The following is a 20,903-nucleotide window of genomic DNA, read 5'->3' on the forward strand; positions in this document are numbered from 1 at the left end:
TCCTTCTCGTACGTAGCAATACTATGTCCGTCCAGCCTGATCTATCCCGTTTCAGGGCTACACTTGGAGTCAGACGAGTATACAAGTTGCTCCTGCTGCAGATGAGACCAAGACCAACCTGTCCAGAGCTGGCTACTCGATGCGACATTTGACCTTGTGCTTGCTTTGTAGCTCTGGAGGCTTCTTGCCACAAGACCGTCCTTGACCTATACCAGTAGTTGTTCTGCTTATGTGCTTTTTAAGCTTTCGCTTTATCGTTCTGGCTACCACCCTTGCCACGTGGAACTTTGCGTTCACCGTTCAAATCCAACATCGGAGGGTGTAGGCGCCGTCCTCGCGTTTCCGAGCCTGTCGTTCGTATCTCGGGGACCCGGGGCTTGGGTTTCATCGAACGCTATGACTTACCCCAGACGTATTCAGCCCTCTATGTCGACACGAGCATATGTAATACAGCAATCGGCATGAGTCATATGGTTTTGCGAGCGCGCGGGAAATAGTCTAATGGACGGATGCGCCCGCTGTTCCCAAATTATACACGAATACGAGCATGTTGCCAATAACGAGCCCCACGAGACCGTGTTGCTCACCCCCTTCAACTTGGAAGGTATTGTATCAATTGGTATGCGTCAAAGTACTCGTTGAGCCACAGATGAAAGCTGGCCTGGCAGGGCCTCCTGCCAATATTGATGTGGTAGTCATCATCCTTGCAGCCCGAGTCCTTTCCTCGCAGCAGAGAACCAGCAAGCAACCAAGATACCGAAGGATCTGACCGGATCGTTGAATACACCGACCTGCATGCAGGTAACACATTCCCAGGAACGCAATGACTCTTTCGTAATCAAAATGATCCACCTGTGTCAGGGTAAAGAGAGCCTTCTTCTCCTTCCCGCCGATATGACCACCTAGGGCCAACGACCAACCCGGTTTGAGACTTTTTCCGCCATATATGGTATTTTACCAACCCTTACTTCCAAAGTTGACTTCACCTCCTTTGTCTTGCGGCCTTCTCTGTTCTCCATTGGTTTCCTGCCTGGCCTGACTCCAGCGCCTCGCTAGCCGCAGTGGATTACACCATCTTCGATATCCGTAGTCTCACGTCATCGTCACCCACCACCTCCCCGCGTCACTGTTGCCGCTCTTTCCCTTTCTCTTGCTGCCCTTGCTGCCCTTGCTGCCCTTGCTGCTGCATCCTTGGAGACATCGTGGCTGGAGGAGTCCTGTGGGAAAGAAGAATACTCAGTCGAAAGATGTCCGTCAAGTCCAGAGCTGTGAAGGAGCGACGAACCGAGTATTCATGTTCATGCTGCCGTAGGGATTGTACGGTGCTTGAATTTGCCCAAAGTAGTCTATTCTCGACCCTGGTAGCTCGTGGCTGCTTCGAGGGTGTTGCGTTGCTGGAGACCCATACACCATCCCCATTGTGTGTGGGCTGCTGGAGGCGAGACTCCGGTCACTCATCGAGTGAGCGCGCCCTAGCGACGAAGCCGATGATATCGACGATTCTCGCCGTCCTTCTCCAGGCCCGAGAGCCGCTTGGAAATATGCTGATCCCGGTATCGATAGACTGCCTGGCGCATGCAGAGGCGAGTTGGGGTAGATGGGGGCTGCTGAACTGTCTGAGGTAGGAGAAGCAATCGGCATGCGAGGCCCGGCATAAGGGCTCCCTTGAGGAGAATAATGATAGCCCTCGACGCTCTGACTCCCTTGGCTGTTGTGTCTCTGCCTCATTTTGTACGACGTCATTATTTGTACTGGCACGTCCATAAGAGACAAGGCCGTTTGGACGTTTGCATCCTGAGGCTGCGTCGCCCGTCTGGCCCTCAATATGTCATGGAGTTTCTCCAGTGGAAAGAGGGACATGCTTCCGAGATAGGCGCCACCAATATCCGGAAACAGTGGCTCGACAGCAAGGGCGCTTGCGTAAAGATGCGAGAGCAGAGTTAATGCCCCTAGATCAGTGTCGGTACCGCGCAGCACCTGCGGTGGCAGCCAGAAGATCATGTCCCGTAGCGGCTGTAACCGGCTGAATGCTTTGTCTGGCGCCTGGGTAGACAAGTCCCGTTGCAAGTCCTGGAGGTAATCAACCAGCCGCCCCGCATATTCTTGAAGCTCTTCGTTTGTCGAAAGCCGCAGTCTCAAATTATGGAGAGCCGTGGTGATTTGTTCTATTCTGCGAAGGTCTTCATGGGGGATCGAAGTTTGAGTGTGCGGCATCGTGGGAGTGGCAGGCGTTCTTGCCCTCACCATGGTTCTCTGGTTCTCCAGGTATCTTACCAGATCCGATTCGTGTATCCACGCCCTCATCGCGCTCAAGACCTGCAAAATGTCAGCGACCCTTACTGACAAAACGATCGATCCCCCATGACATACAGTCGAGACTCCCTGTTGTAGTGATGCCCAGCTGCGCCTGCCAAGTGTTAGCGGTTGTAGAGGTGGGCGACATTAATCTCACCAGTCCGTTGCTTGCCACGAGAGAAGAATCGAGGCAGCAAGAATGGCTTCAGAATTTTCTCTCGAAAATGCCCCGATTGCTTCGTGGAGACCTTTGATAGCTACCCCTCTATGGTGGTAAGCTAGATTCTCCGTGTCTGTGTTCTTCGTCTGCCACGCGAGATGAGATGCCGACAACGCAAGCAAGGCACTCATTACGAAGTCATGCGATAAAGCAGCTGAGATCAGTCTAAGCAGAGATTAGCTGAAAAGTCATCCCCAATGATACGAACTATCGTACGAAAGCATTTTGAAATCCCACGGCGTGCAGGTGCTGTATCCTCGATTGTACATATCGATCGATAGCGTGGTAATATGGTGAACAAGACGCAAATCAATTGTCGAGAATCGTGTCCAATATATCCGGTCAGGAACTCTTAGCTCTTGCAAAGGAGACTCGCCGGTTATCCGCCAGTTGTCAAGTCGGCGTTGGAGTTCAGGAGACATCAAGAGATCCGGTGGTTTCGTGCCCTTCATAGGTTCTTCTCCGGCTGCTTGCATATCCATATAGTCGCAACGACAGTTGTGTTTCGTGCAATTTCGACATTGTGGAAACGTTTCGTCACAGCGAATGTGCCGCCTCTTGCAGGTCTTGCAGCCCTTTCTCGACTTGGTATGACTCTTACGCGGCGGGCCACCTCCAGGTCCGGCCATTCTTCGAGCCAGATTGAAAGAGCCTGTGCTGGTTTGGGGCTTCTAGCGCTACCTGTGTCTCTCCCCAGTCCAAGTGCTCCTCGTCCTTCTGATCAGGGACGCCAAGAAATGTGAACTCGGCGGCGAAGGCGTCCTGAACGTTCTGCGACAGTCAAAAGCTCTTGCTCCACGCGATGAACTTTTGTGATTTGTGAAGTTATATGTGAAACGTGCGATCGAGAAACACAAGTGCCAGGCTAGAGGAAATGTTCTCGTATTAAAGAGCAAGGCTGAAGTAAATTCGACCCCACAAGATGCTGGCCTCGAAAATCCGCAGAGCAGGGGAGATGGTATCGAACAGGAAGACAAACAAAACGAAGTGGTTGCTCGTATGACAAGGTTTGGTTCAAGGTCCGTCATTCGCGGACCCGATTGTCAGCAGGGACCAGGAGTATGGAGTGTCACATAATAGATGCAGTGCTGAACCTACGACGTGGTGGAGAGGAGGAAGGGAGAATCTGGGTTGCCACGAGGTGTCATGGCCAGTAAGTACGAATTCGAGGCTTGGAATAGGACTCTTGGTCGCGACATGCAGGCATTTCGGTCTCCAAAGCTACTGCATCGCGTGGAGCTGTAGTTCCAAAGCGTCAGGCAATGGGAAGCCGACGACTCAGCCTCGATTCCTGGCGGCATTTCCCATCAACTTTTGTCTCTTGGGCTGTTGAACTTGGGAAACGTTCGGTTGGGCAAGCGGAAGTGGAAGTTGAAAGCGGCCGTACTAATGACGATTGGTCTTGCCGGACTCACGGAGCCAGCAGACAACAGACCAGCAACGAATTCCCAACTGTTCAGTGGATGCCACCTCTCAGAGGTGGAGGGAATCAGAGGCTACCCGCGGGTCGCCGTGCAGATGCCACTCCCTGGACTTGGCCTAATGTGACTAGGAGCACCATGGGAAGGTTTTTTTCTCACCCCCTCCCACCTGCTTGAGAGATGACCCTGTGCGAAACTAGAACATGGGAATCAGGTTAGGATCGAATCACTTTTTGGGGGGAGGGAGGCATTGGTCTGACGGAGCATGTTCGCCGAGTTTTAGCTTCGACATGATAACATAGTGGCACCGTCGGGAATCTCAGAGACCATGAGCCAAAACTCTGGAATCCGGAAGAGAAGGTTGCATGGTCTTGGGGCAGTCAAAATGCTGGGATGAAGGGGCGATCTCCAGGCTGACTTGCAAAGTCTTTGGGTCCGGGGATGGATGGCCCCCACCGAGTACTAGAACCGGGCATTTCTCTCGTGTTTGGGAACCAGTCTGATGGATCGAATCTGGCTGGATGGGATGAGATGAGCGCACAGAGCATCAGCCTGACGCTAGAAAAAGATGACTGGCCATGCAGCATGATGCATGATGCTGCAAAGGGTGGGTACCTCTCTTTGGAGAGACGAGTAGATTTCGGAGTGCATGGGCCATCTGCAGCCCTGTCAAGCGTGGCAGGCTGCACGTCTTGTCAAGGTCCAGGGCAATAGTAATAATAGAGCTCGACAAAAAGATGAAGAAGCCGCCGGGGAACTTGGCTGCGAAGCGCATGCCAAGGCCAGCTGAAGGCCTCGTGGCTGAAGAAATCATCCACTGAGGCGACTCAAAGGGGCAACTGCTGAGGAATGGTTTGTCCGTCGAGTTGTCGTGGTGCATTTGATTGGACTGAAGCCCGAACGCTTGAGTTTTGGAGCTCTTGGGGTCGCCCTCGTAGTCCCTGCAGAAGCCGATTTGAGCCCATTTGACAATAGCCTCGAAACCCTTTGACCCCTCCCTGATTACTCTCGTTCTTCTCTATTAGGCTACATGGCGCAGCGTTTGGCGGTGAGCCTCAAGGGCCATTCTGAGGCTGACTCTTCTGCTCCTGTCCGTACTGATGTCATTCTGGGATCGTTAGATGGATAGATAACTTGAGAAATGGCACCGGGACCCAGGACGCGAAGCGTTGTTGTTGAAGTCGCTGCCGGTCCTTCACCTAACGGCTTCTCGGTATGAAGCAGGCCAAACATTCTGGGGTTGAGAAGCTCCACTGACTCCCGACCGCATACCCAATCCGGAGGCGGACGGGCAGACCAACGCCCCAGAGTGAATCCATGAACAACAATAATCTGTGAGGCGGGGTTTATGACGACCAAGACGACTCGGCAGACTGGACGGAGCAGTCTGGCATATCCCTTCGGCGTCGGTGCAAGTTGTTGTTGATTGCGTTCTATAACTCCTTCCAATGGCTGTGCTGTACCAGGATGTCGTCCATTTGACAGTGGACTGACCATTTGGTGCCGAAAAGGTAAATTCACATGGTGTGAGGCTCGATGTGCCTGGCGCATTCCAGTTCCAAGTTTGAAAGTCCACGCATGGGAGCATGTCAAATCCCATCGACCACACCGCACCTGCAGACTGCCCTCCAAATCATGTGGAAAGGTTTTGCTGCTGTTGGGATAGACTGCAACCAGCTCTGCAGACGCGGGGTCGGGGGCCAACAGGATCCATGAGTTGAAGCCTCTTCAAGCAACTAACTTTGTCAAACTTTCCTGGATTCCACGAGGGACACTGGCCCGTCTGGCCTCTGTGGACACCCTGGAGCTGCTCGCTTGTAGCAGGGAATCTGGACTGGTCTGGTCCCACTGCGCGCCCAGCTAGTGTGGGCTTTGGGAGCGCTCATAGTTCGACTCTTTTTGCTCCTCGCTTAGCTCCTCCAGATCCTCGCCGATCGCAAACCTCCATCGTGATCGACTTCGATTCGAGATGACGGCCAAACTCTGCCCTGCTTAGATATTTCTTCGAATGGCTGCTTGGTAGGTTGTGGGGTGGGGAAGGGGGGAGGAGGTGGCTAGCCGCAAGGGGAGGGTTGAGGAAATAGAAACGGTGCTTGCAAATGGCATGGGTTGTCAAAGTCGACGGCTTCAGGCTGGGAGAGGAGTCGCGAATGCCGCCAGCCCAGTCGGTGGGTTTGAAAAGGCCTGTCCAAGTTAGCCTCTCTTCATCACACCAAGCCACCGAATGACCTCCATCGTGTGAGAGGGCGGGGTCGATTCAAAACCCCTCAAGAGCGTGTGTACTGGACAAGCCAAGACAAGCCCTCGTCCCTGGTTTCTGGGCCTCTCCGACCGTCAAGCAGAACCGATAGTATTAGACAAGACGCAGCTGAACAGAAAGGTATCAGGCTCCGCGCAACCGGCCACTCTCTTGGTTCGGTGTCGAACCATCTGTTTGTTTCACTGCTGCAGAATCGCATGACAGCTGAAACCCGAACGATACCTATCACATCCAAGCCGCCGGCAAGTTCCAAACCTTGACCTCTCCAGACAGCCAGCCATGGTGAAAATATGGACATGGTCGAATTGGTCCTTGTGATCACTGATTAGGCGGAGCCGCAATTGCTCTTGCCTTTCTGGGTGCTCATTCTGCTGATGTAGCCTGTTGCTGCTGCATTCGTCCATGCCTCTGGGCTTCAATGCGTGATTTTGACGGGGAAGTGAAACTGGATGCAGCTAGACGACAGTCTTCAATATGATTCGAGAACCAAACTCCTGGCACGGAAGTGCGTCCTTGAGAAATGGGCGTGGCCAAGCCAAAGCAGCGGCCAAAACCTAGGAAGTGACTGGACGCAGTTTGAGAGTCTCAAGGTGGCCTTCTATGTAGCCCTCGCCACATGCGAAGAGAATCTTCTTCGAGGCCTGGTACCTTGAATTAGGGCTACATTTCAGCTCCTCCGCGACATCCATGGCTTGATGGATAGTCTTCTCTCCAGTTGCAGCCAATGCCCAATTCGATAATTCAGCAGCAAATCCCAGTCTTCTCGTTGACTGGTTGGGCCGTATCGAGCGCACATGCGAGTGTGTTCACACATGCATTTCTCTACCAATCCTATCTCAGTCCCTTTGGCGAAAGATTTTGATTCTCTGTGGATGTAGCTATCCCCTTGATGCTCAATCGATGCACAGACAGGCCCATGGGGAAAGTTCTATGCAGGGAAGACCCTGTAATTCTCGGTTCGCCAACCGGAAATTGTCTGCATTCTCTAGGATTCATTGTTCGTGGCCCATCGCTCATGACGAAGTGTTCTGCGGTATCGCCTCAACTGTCGCCGATGACGCAAAAGGATAGCCATCTTCCCCTCTCGTAAGCCAGGACATGCTTTTTGAATCCTGTCCTTGGCGCCAACGTACTCCTATGTTCAGCAATCCTTCCTCTTCACATGACGACACCGCTGTTGCTTGCAATTCTAGGCCATAATTCAGCAGCCTCCTTGCCCACCGGCCCTGTGATGGCGCTACCCTTCATTTCGCCCTTCGGATTCACGATGACACCGGCGTTGTCTTCGAAGTACAGGTAGATACCATCCGGCCGCCTCCAAGGTTTCGATTGTCGGACTACGACTGCGGGCATGACTAAATGAAGACGTAAGTCCTTCCATCCACCATGATGAGGGGGTTGGTCCAACGTACCTTTTTTCCTCAACTCAGGCTTTCCCTTCTTCACGGTGGCCATGACCATGTCTCCCACACCCGCGGCGGGTAATCTGTTCAATCGAGCACCGATCCCCTTGACGGAAATAATGTAGAGGTTTCGGGCCCCCGAGTTATCTGCGCATGACATGACGGCTCCTCTGTTATACATTATACCCCGTCAGTATACAATCACTAACACAAGGCCAATCCGCATGAAATTGTTCTTCATCAGCGGGTGTATGAATTTTCCGTAAACCGCAGCATTGAATCCAAATAGACTGCGCCGGCGAGGCATTTGGAGCTGGAGGGTTGGGGTGTTCGGGTGATCTGAAATTTAGCAATTGCGATGCACATACACAGGGAGACCGAGAGTCATCTTGAGCTTGTTGCCAGAGGCACCACCGCGACTATTTGAGTATGTCAGTGTAGTTCTTCGGAAAAGCAAAAACAGTCGATGAGAGATGAGGATCCGCCTAAAAGGGAGCCTGAAGGTGATTCAGAGCCACGTACCCTCGCTTCGACATCCTGGCGACGGTGTGATATCTGGGATTATGTCAAAAGGTTCGGGAGAAGAAGCTGTGCGGTGGTTTACTGTCGACAATGATGAAAAGGTCCATCAAAAATCGTGTGCGGCACAATGCCAAGATTTTATCTTGGCATTTTTCTATTGGCCGATAGCGAGCCCAGCCCGGGAGAGCAAATGATATGGTCTGACCCGACACTTTCCCTTTTGGGCATGCTTCCACAGGATGAACAGGTTGATACCGAGTATTCTGCCTTCATTTGCTCTAAAGGTTCCTTTCTCGTTGAACAGAATCGTTCTCTGTGTTTTGCATATTGGAGTTGACTCATTTGAAGTGATAATGACTTCCTTTTTTTTCTTTGAGCAAGCTTTCTGCAGTATCGATTTTTACACGACGTGTCTTTTGGTTACTCTCAAATCTCTGCTCCATAGCAGCACTCACACAAAGTTGATCTTGTAACCGGTGTGGGATTCCATCTTTTCTGTTTCTCGTGCAGACAACAGGTGTGGCCGCCGCTCAGCAGTCGCCGCTGCCTTTGGACGATCTTTACAGCACTGGAGCTTGCAGCCGACACTGATGCAGCCCCTCAAGTTAATGAGCGGCTCTACGCTTTTTGCCGCACACGATCATTTAGACCTTGAGGCTTATTAACGCCTTTGTCTTATGATCATATAACAGCAAGACGACGAGATATACCTATATGCTCAGTACCCTGACGGGTTTGGGGAAGGATTGTCTGCAGGGGTGCTTGCTTTTTCTTCGTCTTCGTCTTCGTCTTCTTCCGCTCCTGTCCTTATCCCTGAAAGTCCTGAAAGGATGTCTCGTGCATTTCTTTGGCGAGGTTGGGGCCGCTTGTTAGCGTGCCATGGTTCCTGCTTTCGTTGCTTTGTAACGGTTTAATAGAGCACATGCTGGGCATGAACCACGTGTGTTCGAAAGCGTCGCACTGTGTCCCAAGGGCTCGTATTTGATTATTGTGCCTGGATCGAGGCAAATGTGAGCTTCAAGACCACCAAGACCTGCATTTCTTGTCCCGTAAGCGACGGTGAGGCTGGCTGATGGCTGAAATTGTACTCCACAGCATCCATTGTGGTGTGACGCAGCCTCCTAGTTACGACGCCTATCGTTCGTGTGGGTTGCCCGAACCTGGAACCAGGTGTTCTCTATTATGACCAAAACAACCAGGGGTGACCGGTTACACGCGGAACGGAAGAAGATTCTATTTTGAAATCTGAGGATGTCACGAAGTCATACAATCTGTGCTTTCCGAGGCAAGGCAGACAAAGATACCGTGTATCTTCTGATCGTCAATGGAACAAAAGAACAATGTGCACGTTGGATCTTCAAGTCCTTGGTTGACGTGCGTATGCTTAAGGTTAGTTAGACAGCGGCTCCTGTCAGTCCCCCCGGGTGGCCCCTTGGGCTTGCAGCGATTTAACCAGATTGACACCGGGGGCGGGTTGCATGGGCAAGACGCTAATAGTTCTCGTGCAGACTTTTGTCGATGATCCATCAAGGGGAGCGACGCAGTATTGCAGCCATAACTGAGTCCTATGCTTTATTGACAATATACTGGTCCTTCACGCTTATCCTTTGCTTACTGTCGCAGAACCGGTCCTCTCCTGGTCACTTTCTGACCCTTCTCCACTCAAATGACTCTAAAGATATGAAAAAGGCGCCATTGCGCGTGCTGCCGAGGCCAGTCTAGGAGCCAGGGGGCGATGGGCTGAACGTCGCCAGCACCCCTCGATGAGCCCATCGCCAATCAGGGTGTTGCTATTGCAGACCACGAGCTCTCGGCCCCCCATGAACCCCTGCTGGTCTTGTGGGCCCAGGAGCCTCAGCTCGAGGCTCAGCTCTCAGTCTTATTCGTCAAGAGAGCGTTGCGAGACTCCCTGGGCCTTCGTTTACTGTTTTTGCTGCCTTCTCTTTCCACTGCGACACTTCCGGACATTACTCAGTCTTTGCAGCCTGTGCTCCTTCGACGCCTTACGGGGTCGGTCTCGCCTATATAGCTGGGCCCTCTTCCAACCACGATGGCGCGAAAAAGGAAGCTTTCATCAACTTCTCTCAACGCAATGGACGGCTCGCGCGATCTTCCATCGGGCTCCGGCCAGGATCACGCAGGATACAGAATCAGCACCACGATCAGAAGTTTCTTTGAAAGCATTGCTGGGTCAGCTACTGATCCAACCAATACTGTTATCAATGGCGCCACTGTACAGTCCCGGCCCCTTCTGGCCAGAGTGCTTGCCGATGTTGCTTCTCAAGCACCTCGCATAGGAGAGAATATCGGACTTCTTGGTTCTTTGGTCGACACGACACTGTTCGACGGCGGCCTTGTCGATGATCGCCAGTATCAAGTGAGCAACCCCGAGAATAACCCCTTCTATCATGTCTAATCTGGCCTATCTGCAGATGGAGAGAATTCTCCAATTGGCAGCTTCGCTGCCTCCCGGGTCGAAGTCTCTTGATGACTTGACCAGCCAATTCATCAAATTGCTTTGGGAGAACTTGGAGCACCCTCCCCTGTCATATCAGGGTGATGAGTACAAATACCGAACCGCTGATGGCTCCAACAACAACATCATGTATCCGCATCTTGGCAAGGCTGGTTCTTATTATGCGAGGACAGTCACTCCTCAAACACTCAAGCCGGGAGTGCTGCCTGATCCCGGCGTCATCTTCGATGCCATCTTCGCCCGGGGTGAGGAGCCTAGAGAACACCCGAATAAGATCTCTAGCATGCTCTTCTACCTCGCAACTATAATCATTCACGACTGTTTTCACACCAATGACAGCGATTATTCAGTAGTCAAGACGTCTTCCTACTTGGACCTGGCACCTCTGTATGGTAGCAGCCAGGACGAGCAGAACCAGATCAGAACGTTCAAGGACGGTCTCTTGAAGCCCGACAGTTTCTGCGAGAAACGGATTCTCGGCTTCCCGCCAGGAGTTTCTGCCATCATTGTCTGCTTCAACCGCTTCCACAACTACGTTGCCATGCAGCTCAAGGAAATCAACGAAGGAGGTCGCTTCAAGCTGCCAAAGAACGACCAGGACACAGCGGCTATTACTAAACTGGACAACGACCTATTCCAGACGGCCAGACTGGTGACCTGCGGCCTCTATGTCAATATCATTCTTAATGACTATGTCCGAACAATCCTGAATCTCAACCGCACTAACTCAACTTGGACGCTGGATCCACGGAAGAACTTCGCGGATGTTTTTGACAGCGCCGGGATCCCTTCAGGCGTGGGGAATCAAGTTAGTGTGGAGTTCAACCTGATCTACAGATGGCACTCAGCTATCAGCATCAAGGACGAGAAATGGACGAATGATCTGTATCAGTCTCTTTTCCCTGGGAGAGATGTCGCTACCGTCACCGAGTGGGAGCTGCTACCAAGACTGAAAAAGTGGTTGGACGATCGCGGCCCGGACCCTGCTAAATGGGAACTTGACTCGGGTAGATACAAACGGACACAGAGAGGGACCTTTCGGGATGAAGATCTCATTAAGATCCTGACCGAGGCCACCGAAGATGTCGCTTGCGCGTTTGGACCTAGGAACGTGCCCCTGGTTATGAAGTTGATTGATGTCTTGGGTATCCAGCAAGCACGAGCCTGGAACGTGGCGACGCTCAACGAGTTCCGGAAGTTCTTCAAACTTGAGCCTCACAAGACCTTCTCGGACATTACCAAGAATACGGAAGTTGCACGTTCATTGAAAGCTCTCTATGAACACCCTGACTACGTCGAGCTGTATCCTGGCATAGTTGCCGAAGATGCAAAGGATCCATTGGAGCCTGGATCCGGTTTATGTCCTGGCTTTACCATCTCTCGAACCATTCTGGCAGACGCCGTAGCTCTTACCAGGGGCGATCGATTCTATACCGTCGACTACACCCCTGCGAACCTGACCAATTGGGGCTGGTCTCAAGTCAAATCGGACCCCACCGTTGCACAGGGAGGCTGCTTCTATACCTTGCTCATGCGAGCTCTACCATTTTACTACCGAGGCAATTCAGTCTATGCCATGTTTCCATTGACAGTTCCTGAAGAGAACCGTAAGATCCTGAGCAAGCTAGGTAAAGAGCAGGATTACAACTTCGATCCACCGACGTACGTCGGCGTGCCAACATCGATTCGGTCATGGAAGGCTGTCACGGGAGTTCTCGCGGATCAGGCTGCTTTCTCCGTGCCATGGGGTCCACATACTTTCTACCTCACTCATCAAGATTACATGCTGAGCGGAGATAGCGAGGCCAACGCCACCCAGCGGAAGGAAGTCCAGAACGCCCTCTACTGCCCGGTCAACGGTCTTGCACAGGTTCAAAAATTCTACGAAGACCTAACCACTCAACTTGTGGTTGCCCGTTCTGAACGGCTCCGAGGAGAGTGGTACCAGCTTGACGCTTGTCGCGATGTCGGCAACCCGTCCCATGCTATATTCGTCGCCCGCATGTTCCACTTGCCCCTTAAGAAGCCCGGAGATGTGAACCCGGTCGGAGTCGAGGTCGACCAGCTCTACCTTGCGTTATCCATCATGTTCGCCTACGTCTTCTTGGATCTCGATACTGCAAGCTCATTCAAACTGCGTGCTAGTGCAAAGACGGCCAATGATCAACTCTCCAAGCTTGTCAAGATCGTTTGCGAGGCGGTCAAAGTTGGTGGAGCACTCCGTATTCGCGACTTGTTCTCTATGGGAACTACTGGAGAGCTACTCGGCGACTATGGGACCCTTCTCCTGCAACGCCTCTTCGAAGGAGGCAAGTCGGTTGAGGAGGTTGTGTCAACCATCATCCCCACCGCTGCGGCCGCTGTTGCCACTCAGGCCCAACATTTCATCCAGATGTTGGATGTTTACTTGTCAGACGAATACAAGGAGCACTGGCCAGAGATCCAACAATGTGCTTGGTCAAACGAGCCTGCCGATTTCGAGAAGCTCAAGGGATACGCACTTGAAGCTAATCGATTGGCACCGGCGGCATTCGGGCTCCTTCGCAAGGCAAACATTGACACTGTGATCCCCGACAACGGCCAGAAAGTTCAAGTCAAATCTGGCGACCAAATCTACGTCGACTTCATTGCGGCTGGCTTAGACGAGAGCGTCTTCCCAAACCCGCGCAAGATTGATCCCACCAGGGATCGAGCTCTGTACATTCATCACGGATACGGTCCGCATGCGTGCCTCGGCCGTCCGATGGTTGAGATGGCCATGGCAGCTCAACTGAAGGTGTTTGCGAAGTTGAAGAACCTCAGACGCGCGCCAGGACCACAAGGGTATCTCAAGAAGACCGTGCCGGCGCCCAATCCCACCAGCAGCGACCCGAAGTCAAACCCAGGTACTGTTGAGGTGTTCATGTTGGAGGACTGGAGTTCTTGGTACCCATTCCCAACCAGTGAGTCCACCCTCTTTCGTTTCCCACTGTCGGCAAATGCTAATTAGAACGATCACAGGCATGAAAGTCCACCACGAGGGCCTCTGGAAGGACCAACCCGAAGCACTCGCAGGCGAGACTGGTGTGCCAGGTATCCAGGAGGAGATCATGAACAGTGACATGGCTGAAGCAAACGGATTGAATGGAGATTATATGGAAGAGGACACGGCTTGAAGGCAAGCCGGTGACATATGGTGGTCTTATAGGGAGTAACCCTGTTGAAATGGGTTCCCGGAGGAAGTATTTCATGGCCAAATTGACTAAGAAGCTAGGAGGGAAACAACCACCCCCTTTGTACAAGAGATGGATATCGTCCTGACACACGGGAGTTGGTATGATTTTTAGTCGGATTCCTCATTTTTCACAAATTGAACCCTTAGTCTAGCGAACCACTTCATACGATGACTTGTTTCTTTACGTCCACCCATTCATCCATGAATCCGATTTTAATAAACGACTTCTTCAGCGCCCAGACACCGTTGGGCTGTGTTTCTTGGTGCCCCACACAAGGCCCAAGATTCTTAGGTATCCACGGGGTACATCTCTCCTCTCTCTTTGCTGTACTCCGTCCCAACTATTAAGTTTTTATGTACGTATCTTTCCGAATGCAGGCAACCGCATTTCATGGATGACACAAGCAGTCCGGTGACTAAGCGTCTTGCATGCGGAATGGAAGCCCATGACAATTTCTGTTGTTGATATTCATTCTTTTTCATTGTTTTGGCCATTTTCGAGATAAAAATGATGACGGGTCGAATACTATACAAGAGGGATAGTCTTTAGAGGCACCTATCGTGTTGATGAAAGCGCTCCTGACCACGAGGACCTGGCAAGCTCGTAAGGTCACCATCGGCTCCAGCCTTTCACCCGCTGCGTCTGCTTCGTTGCTCCAGGGCAGACAGCTACTCCATATTGAGACGAGGCGATCCATCGCGACGACCATGACAAGCCACTATGAGGCCATCGTCGTGGGCTCCGGCCAGGGCGGAGGACCGCTGGCCCAGGCTTTTGCCAAAGCTGGCCGTCGCACAGCGCTCGTCGAGGCCACCCACGTGGGCGGGACGTGCATCAACGAAGGCTGCACGCCGACGAAGACCATGGTGGCCAGTGCGCGCATCGCCCACCTGGCGTGCCGCGCGCAGAGTTACGGCGTCCAATTCAAGCGGTCCAGCCTCGTGCTGAACATGGAGACGGTGCGGAAGCGGAAGCGCGACATCGTCGACAGTTTCCGCGGCGGCAGCGAGACCCGCATCAAGAACACCGACAACCTCGACCTTATCATGGGGAAGGCAAGATTCACGGGGCCTAAGGAGCTGGAAATCGTCGTGTCCCACGACGGCGGCGGGAAGACGCAGACCATCAATATCACCGGCGATCAGATCTTCATCAATGCCGGGTGTTCGCCCGCGAGACTGACGGTCAAGAACGCCGAGAGGACAGAGGGCCTTTTGAACTCGACGACCATCATGGAACTGGGCGAGGTTCCCCGGCATCTCGCCATTATCGGTGGGGGAGCTGTCGGGTGCGAGTTTGCGCAGATGATGAAACGGTTTGGCGAGCGGGTCAGCCTGATTCAACAGAACACCCAGCTCCTGCCGAAGGAAGACGCCGATGTGTCGGAAGAGATCCGCAACATCTTTGCGGACGCGGGGATTGACGTGTACCTGGGCGCGACGATCAAGGAGGTCTCGAACGTAACGCTGGGCCAGATCGTGGTCTCGCTGACACAAGGCGACGGCACGCCGAAATCGCTGCTATGCTCGCACGTCCTGGTCGCCACAGGCCGGACGCCCAACACGGCGGACCTGGGCCTCGAGAGCGCCGGCGTTGAGGTCGACAGCAAGGGCTTCATCAAGGTCGACGAGCACCTGGCGACCACGGCCCCAAACGTCTACGCCCTCGGCGACATCAAGGGCGGGATGCAGCAGACGCACGTCAGCTACGACGACTTCCGCGTCCTGCGCCAGAACCTGATCACACAGGCACACAGCGGCGAGAAGGCCTCCATACACGGCCGCCTCGTGCCCTACACGACTTTCATCGACCCGCAGCTCGGCCGCGTCGGCATGACGGAGAAAGAAGCCCGCTCTCTCAAACCGCCGCGGAACATCAAGGTGGCCAAGATGCCCATGTCGTACGTGGCGAGGGCGTTGGAGATGGACGAGACCAAAGGTTTCATGAAAGCCGTGGTCGACGCCGACACAAGGGAGATCTTGGGCTTTGCTTGTCTGGGCATCGAGGGCGGGGAGGTCATGAGCATGGTCCAGTTGGCCATGTTGGGTGGGTGTAAGTCTTCTTCTCTCTTTCTCTCTCGACCTCCCTCTCTTCTACGGTGTTGTGCCACCTCGCCCCGAGCCAAAGGAGTCGTTCCGATCAAGCCCCTTCGTGGTAGTGTCCCATATACGCTGACGCACTTTTATTTCCACACATCCACAGTGACGTACGACGAGCTAGAAAATGCCATTTTTGCGCACCCTTGTCTGAGCGAGAGCCTCAACAATCTCTGGGGGTTTCTAAAGTGAGAGTCAGTGACGAGCAGAGAGGATGCTGAACAGAGTCCGTCAGCCGACCTTGCAGCTGATTGGAATTTCTTCTGACAAAACGACGACGATGACGAGACTGCGGTAGCAGACAAATTGGTATACGAATGTACGGCGCCAGACGCGCGAGACTTTGTTGATTGATATTCCCCCGAAGGTCAACTCTGGCATGCTGGATGGATGTCTAATATATAGTTATCAGTCAATCATCACCGCCAGATGCTTGGTTCCATATCACAACTCCCCGCCGTCCGACACCGCTCTCCAATTCCCCGTCTCTGGCCTTCGTTCCCCTTCATAAATAGGCAAGGGCGTGCCCATCAGCTCCGCCTTGATCTGCAAAGCCACATGGCGTGAGAAATACCTCGCGTGCCCAATCGTCCCGCCCATGTAGTACAAGTTTGGATGGTTGTTCCGCTTGAACACGCCCTTGAGTTCTCCTTCGCTGTCGAGGCCCCAGAAATCGTCCGCCCGGGACGCAACCTCCTTGCCGAATATGCGGGCCACGTCTGTGCGCATGTTACCCACGAATCCTGTGCAGAAGATTATTACGGACGCGGAAATTTCGCTGCCGTCGCTGAAGGCCAGGCCCGTGCGGGTGAAATGTGTAGGCAGGGCGTTGGATTGCATTTTAATCTGGGAAAGAAGGTCCGGGAGTGTTAGCTGAGGGACAAGCGGTGCGATAAGAATGGGTAAGGATTGAGTGATGCAAAAGGAGGCAAGCCTACCAAACCCTTTGCGATCAGGTCCGAACAACCCACGTCCATGTAATGCCCTATGGATATTGATTAGCTTAACGTGTCTTTGATGGAGTGCCATGTCTCAATGGTGCTCCGAGTTTCGAGACCGTCTTGCGAATAGGACAGTGACTTACCACCTAACTTCTCACAGATATGCCACATGATATCGCCATATCTCTCGACTCTAAAACCGGCGCGTTCCAGCGCGTCGAACCGTTCAGGCTCTTTGGCTGCCATCCCATGCAGGGCTTTCCGACTCAGTAGCCTCGTCACCGCATACGGCATCTGCAGGTGCTGGTCAGCTTGCATCATGGTGGGCATTGAGCCGTGGCAAGAAAGAAACAAAGTCTTAACATGGGAACGTCCTTACCGAATACTGCTCTCTATCGGCATCAACCGTTGGCACGTCTGCGTTGTACGACCGATCGGAAATCACCTTGAAATATTCACACGGCAGCACGTACGTGCGGGAGCGCTGGACCATAGTGATTTGTGAGAGCCCTGCTTCTACCATGTCCTCGGCGACATCGTGAGCCGTGTTTGCCGTGCCGACTACAATACCCGTCTTGCCGCGCCAGGGCTCGGCGGATTTGTAGTCGGCGGAATGGAGGACTGTGCCTGGGAAGACGTCGCGGCCGGGATACTGCGGCATGATGGGAATCTGCCCTCCGCCACCGGTGGCCATTATGATGTGTCGACAGGTGAGGCTCTGGCTCGAACCATCTGCACGACGGATCTGCAATGTCCATACCCTGCGTTCTTCATCCCATGATCCCGACTCAAGAGCCGTGTTGAACCAGATGTGCTTGTCGATCCCGAATTTCTTAACCCAGTCTTTATATCCGCTCGCTAGGTCGTATTTGGTGAGGAATTCTTGATATGGTAGTGGAAATGTCCGATCAAAGGGCAAGTGGTTGTATTCGCGGGCAGTGTGCAGCCTGGCGGAATCGTATCGTGTCATCCAGTTGTCGCCGATCTGAGCGTTCTTGTCGAGCACCACGTAGGAGACCCCTAGGGTTTGCAGCCGGCCTGCTGAGCCTAGACCTGCTTGACCAGCTCCTACCACGACACAATCGAAGTAGCTGAGAGCGCTGTTGGACCCGTTGACGCCATTGATGTCGTCTAGCTGTAGGTTATTCCCGTTCACTCCGTCTGACATTGCTTGGACAACTGGAAGCATATCGACGTCCTCACACCCCTCTAATTGCTCGAGGATAGTCCTTATGAGCCAAATCCTCCAGTTCCCATCTTCTTCCAGAACCAGGGAGAGGACTCCTCTGCAGGCCGAAGCAGGGGTCCCTCGATTGCGGAATGTGAAGGAGACATCCACCCATCCGATGTCCTTGTCCAGTCGGGTTGCCTTTGCCGATCCTGGGATGGGTACAAAATCACCAGCCTGTCTGGATGTGCATGTCTCAGTCCAGGCCTTCACAATTGAGTCGGCCGAGTAGAATGTTCGCAAAGTCCCCGTCAGGGCGAAGACATCGCGCCATATTGATGTTGAAGAGAGCTTTGCTGTTGTAAGGTTTCCAAGCAATTGTATTAGCGGAGCGGCAATACTTTCAAAATCAATGTCGGTATCAAAATGCGAGATGGGTAAACTGCATGGGAGCGTCTCTAGTACACTTCGTGGTTCGTATGGAGCGATATTCACCTCGATGCCTATGCCGCTCATTGCAGCTTTGCGAGATAGCGTTTATGCTTCGGAGATCGCGTCGAGGATATCGAAAGTTCCAGGGCTTTAACTTTACTTCAATGGCTCTAGTATCCGACAAGCAAAGCAAGACAGAAAGTTCAATATCAAGTCAACTTCAAGCAACTCTGAAAAGCAAGGACTTACCTAGCTTACTTTTCGCTGCCAGAATGTCTGAAGATGAATATATATCGAATCTGAGCGGTGTTGATCATATTGCCGTAAACGCCGTCTGGGAGGCCGAGATTCTGGTGCGTAAGTGGATTGTATGGAGCTGGCCTCCAGAACCACAACTGCCGACCTAGGACCCTGATGTGGTGGAGTTGGAGTCATGGACGCATTGTACATTCTGGGGTTGACGGATGGGTACATGTGGAGTCATGCAATGAATCTGGCCACCCCTACATAGCGGCCCTGCTTATCTAGGGCAAGCGTAGCTCGGAAGCCTTGAGCGGCTGAAAGTGAATCCAACGACGGAACAGTCAAGACATGTCGGGGCAAAGGCAGTTCAGAGGATGGGCTGAGAGGCAGGTGTAGATGTATAGGTACGTCGGAACTCGTGGGGAAATCTTAAAGGTATGCATAGACCGAAATGTTCACCGCGTTTTGACGCGCTTGCCGCTCCAAATCCGTCGTCCATCAAGCAACATGATTCCCAACCATTGAACCGTTAGCTTGCACACGAGGCTGATCCCCGTTAGCTTGAGATTCCTTAACCTTGACCTGCTCCGTATCGACTGGTATTGTCAGCGACCTCTGCGGCTTCATGCCCAGCAAATTTGTGGCATCGATCAAGCGAGCATTGGGATTCAATTCAAGCCCAAATCCAGGCTTATCCAATACACTAACGTCCAAGTAACCCTTTGTGGGAATCGGCTCGTCCAGGAACAGGTCACCGAAGACGGGTAGAACGCTCTGCCCGTCAGGGCTGTTTGCTAGATATTCTTGGAAGGGAGAGTTATGTTGGCTGACAACGAAATGGTAGGAATAAGGGCCGGAGGCATGCGGGATGACTGGGATGTCGTACGCCGCTGCCATCGAAGAAACTTTGAGAAGTTCCGTCAAGCCACCAAGCCACATGACGTCCGGTTGGATAATGTCGACATTGCGGCCTTCGATAAGTTTGCGAAATCCATATCGTGAGTATTCGTGTTCCTAGGAATAGTTCAGTCATGGAAGTATGTGACGCTTTTTAGGATTAAGAGTGACTCACCCCTGTCGTGAACTTGGTGTCTGGATGTGCCCTCTTTAACAGTTGGAACCCATCAAAGTCGTCTGGCGACAGTACCTCCTCCCACCAATCTATTCGGATATCCTGCCTCTTGGCCTCGGATACGAGCTCAATGGTGTAGGAAACATTCAAGGACATCCAGCAATCGACTCTCAAAGGGAAGTCTGGGCCGACTGCTTCCCTTTGCTTCTTCAAATATGCGATGTTCTTTTTGAGGCTATCTGGCTCGTCGGCGCTGAAGGGCAGGGGCACCTTACCAGCAATAAAGCCCATTTCTTGTGCAGCTGCGGGCTCGGGACCAGTGCAATAGAAGTGAAGTCTGTCTCTTGTAGCACCACCGATCATTTTGTAGACTGGCTCGTTCCTGATCTTGCCCAAAAGATCCCACAGAGCCAGGTCAATTACAGAGATGACCGCTACGGAGAGACCCTTACGTCCGTAGAACATGGAACCTTTGTACATGAGCTCGTACATATCGTTCACGTCTCGCGGATCTCGTCCCAGAAGGAATCGTTCGAAATGTTGTTGGACTAGCCAGCAGCCAGGCGGTCCACCGAATCCCGTAGCGAAACCTTTAGTGCCATCTGTGGCTTCAATCTCAACACAAAAGGAACCAAGCACATTGATGCCAAAGGAGGTTCGAGAAGTTCGATATCGATCCCATTTGGACATGGGCGTGGCGATTTTGTTGTCAATCAGCCAGTGTCCGCCTTTGACATTGTGATAGTCGCCGCCGGAACCTACGCCGTCGATAACGAAGGTCCGAACGGCCTTGATGGTAGGAAAGGACTTGACCCTCGACATTGAGGGGGTGCCAATCTCTTTGGTCTATATCTCGAGTTAGGTGCGGGAGATTGGGTTACGGAGGGTGATAATGCAGAGATAGTACTGGGTAGTAGAAGGTTTGAAGAGAGTAAAGCACAAAACGACGGCGGCAGACAATACGCCATGACTGCCCTGGAGGGGTTAAAATGCACAAATAAGAGAAAATAGCACCGAAGTCACTCAGAGGACTGGGTTTCGCTGATCGGTACAGCTTCAACCGGGCTCGGAGCAATGATGGACTTGCCCTGCGACCCGAGTCCTGAGATTTCAGCCGTGGGAGATCGAGTGGGTTGGGG

The 20,903-nt window shown here is 52.8% G+C and overlaps 6 protein-coding genes across 6 annotated transcripts; 2 read left to right on the forward strand and 4 right to left on the reverse strand.

The window, feature by feature from the left end:
- Window positions 1–1,254: 1,254 nt before the first annotated feature.
- Window positions 1,255–3,144, reverse strand: A1O5_08472 (uncharacterized protein; the record flags this gene model as incomplete). The annotated part of the gene is made up of 4 exons (XM_007749054.1): window positions 1,255–2,316; window positions 2,371–2,407; window positions 2,453–2,680; window positions 2,732–3,144. The coding sequence occupies 4 exons, from the start codon at window positions 3,142–3,144 to the stop codon at window positions 1,255–1,257; spliced, it is 1,740 nt and encodes a 579-aa protein (XP_007747244.1).
- Window positions 3,145–7,354: 4,210 nt separating this feature from the next.
- On the reverse strand, window positions 7,355–7,759 carry A1O5_08473 (60S ribosomal protein L23; the record flags this gene model as incomplete). Its single annotated transcript, XM_007749055.1, has 2 exons — window positions 7,355–7,551; window positions 7,609–7,759. 2 exons carry the CDS (start codon window positions 7,757–7,759, stop codon window positions 7,355–7,357), a joined length of 348 nt encoding a protein of 115 aa, XP_007747245.1.
- Window positions 7,760–10,213: 2,454 nt separating this feature from the next.
- Window positions 10,214–13,752, forward strand: A1O5_08474 (uncharacterized protein; the record flags this gene model as incomplete). The annotated part of the gene is made up of 3 exons (XM_007749056.1): window positions 10,214–10,498; window positions 10,554–13,539; window positions 13,598–13,752. The coding sequence occupies 3 exons, from the start codon at window positions 10,214–10,216 to the stop codon at window positions 13,750–13,752; spliced, it is 3,426 nt and encodes a 1,141-aa protein (XP_007747246.1).
- A 767-nt stretch (window positions 13,753–14,519) lies between these two features.
- A1O5_08475 (uncharacterized protein) lies at window positions 14,520–16,100 on the forward strand (the record flags this gene model as incomplete). Its single annotated transcript, XM_007749057.1, has 2 exons — window positions 14,520–15,864; window positions 16,015–16,100. The coding sequence occupies 2 exons, from the start codon at window positions 14,520–14,522 to the stop codon at window positions 16,098–16,100; spliced, it is 1,431 nt and encodes a 476-aa protein (XP_007747247.1).
- A 252-nt stretch (window positions 16,101–16,352) lies between these two features.
- A1O5_08476 (uncharacterized protein) lies at window positions 16,353–18,533 on the reverse strand (the record flags this gene model as incomplete). Its single annotated transcript, XM_007749058.1, has 4 exons — window positions 16,353–16,754; window positions 16,847–16,893; window positions 16,993–17,143; window positions 17,229–18,533. 4 exons carry the CDS (start codon window positions 18,531–18,533, stop codon window positions 16,353–16,355), a joined length of 1,905 nt encoding a protein of 634 aa, XP_007747248.1.
- A 657-nt stretch (window positions 18,534–19,190) lies between these two features.
- On the reverse strand, window positions 19,191–20,586 carry A1O5_08477 (uncharacterized protein; the record flags this gene model as incomplete). The annotated part of the gene is made up of 2 exons (XM_007749059.1): window positions 19,191–19,706; window positions 19,765–20,586. 2 exons carry the CDS (start codon window positions 20,584–20,586, stop codon window positions 19,191–19,193), a joined length of 1,338 nt encoding a protein of 445 aa, XP_007747249.1.
- Window positions 20,587–20,903: the final 317 nt, after the last annotated feature.

This window comes from Cladophialophora psammophila (genome assembly GCF_000585535.1).
Source record: "Cladophialophora psammophila CBS 110553 chromosome Unknown aczJe-supercont1.13, whole genome shotgun sequence".
Classification (NCBI taxonomy): domain Eukaryota; kingdom Fungi; phylum Ascomycota; class Eurotiomycetes; order Chaetothyriales; family Herpotrichiellaceae; genus Cladophialophora; species Cladophialophora psammophila.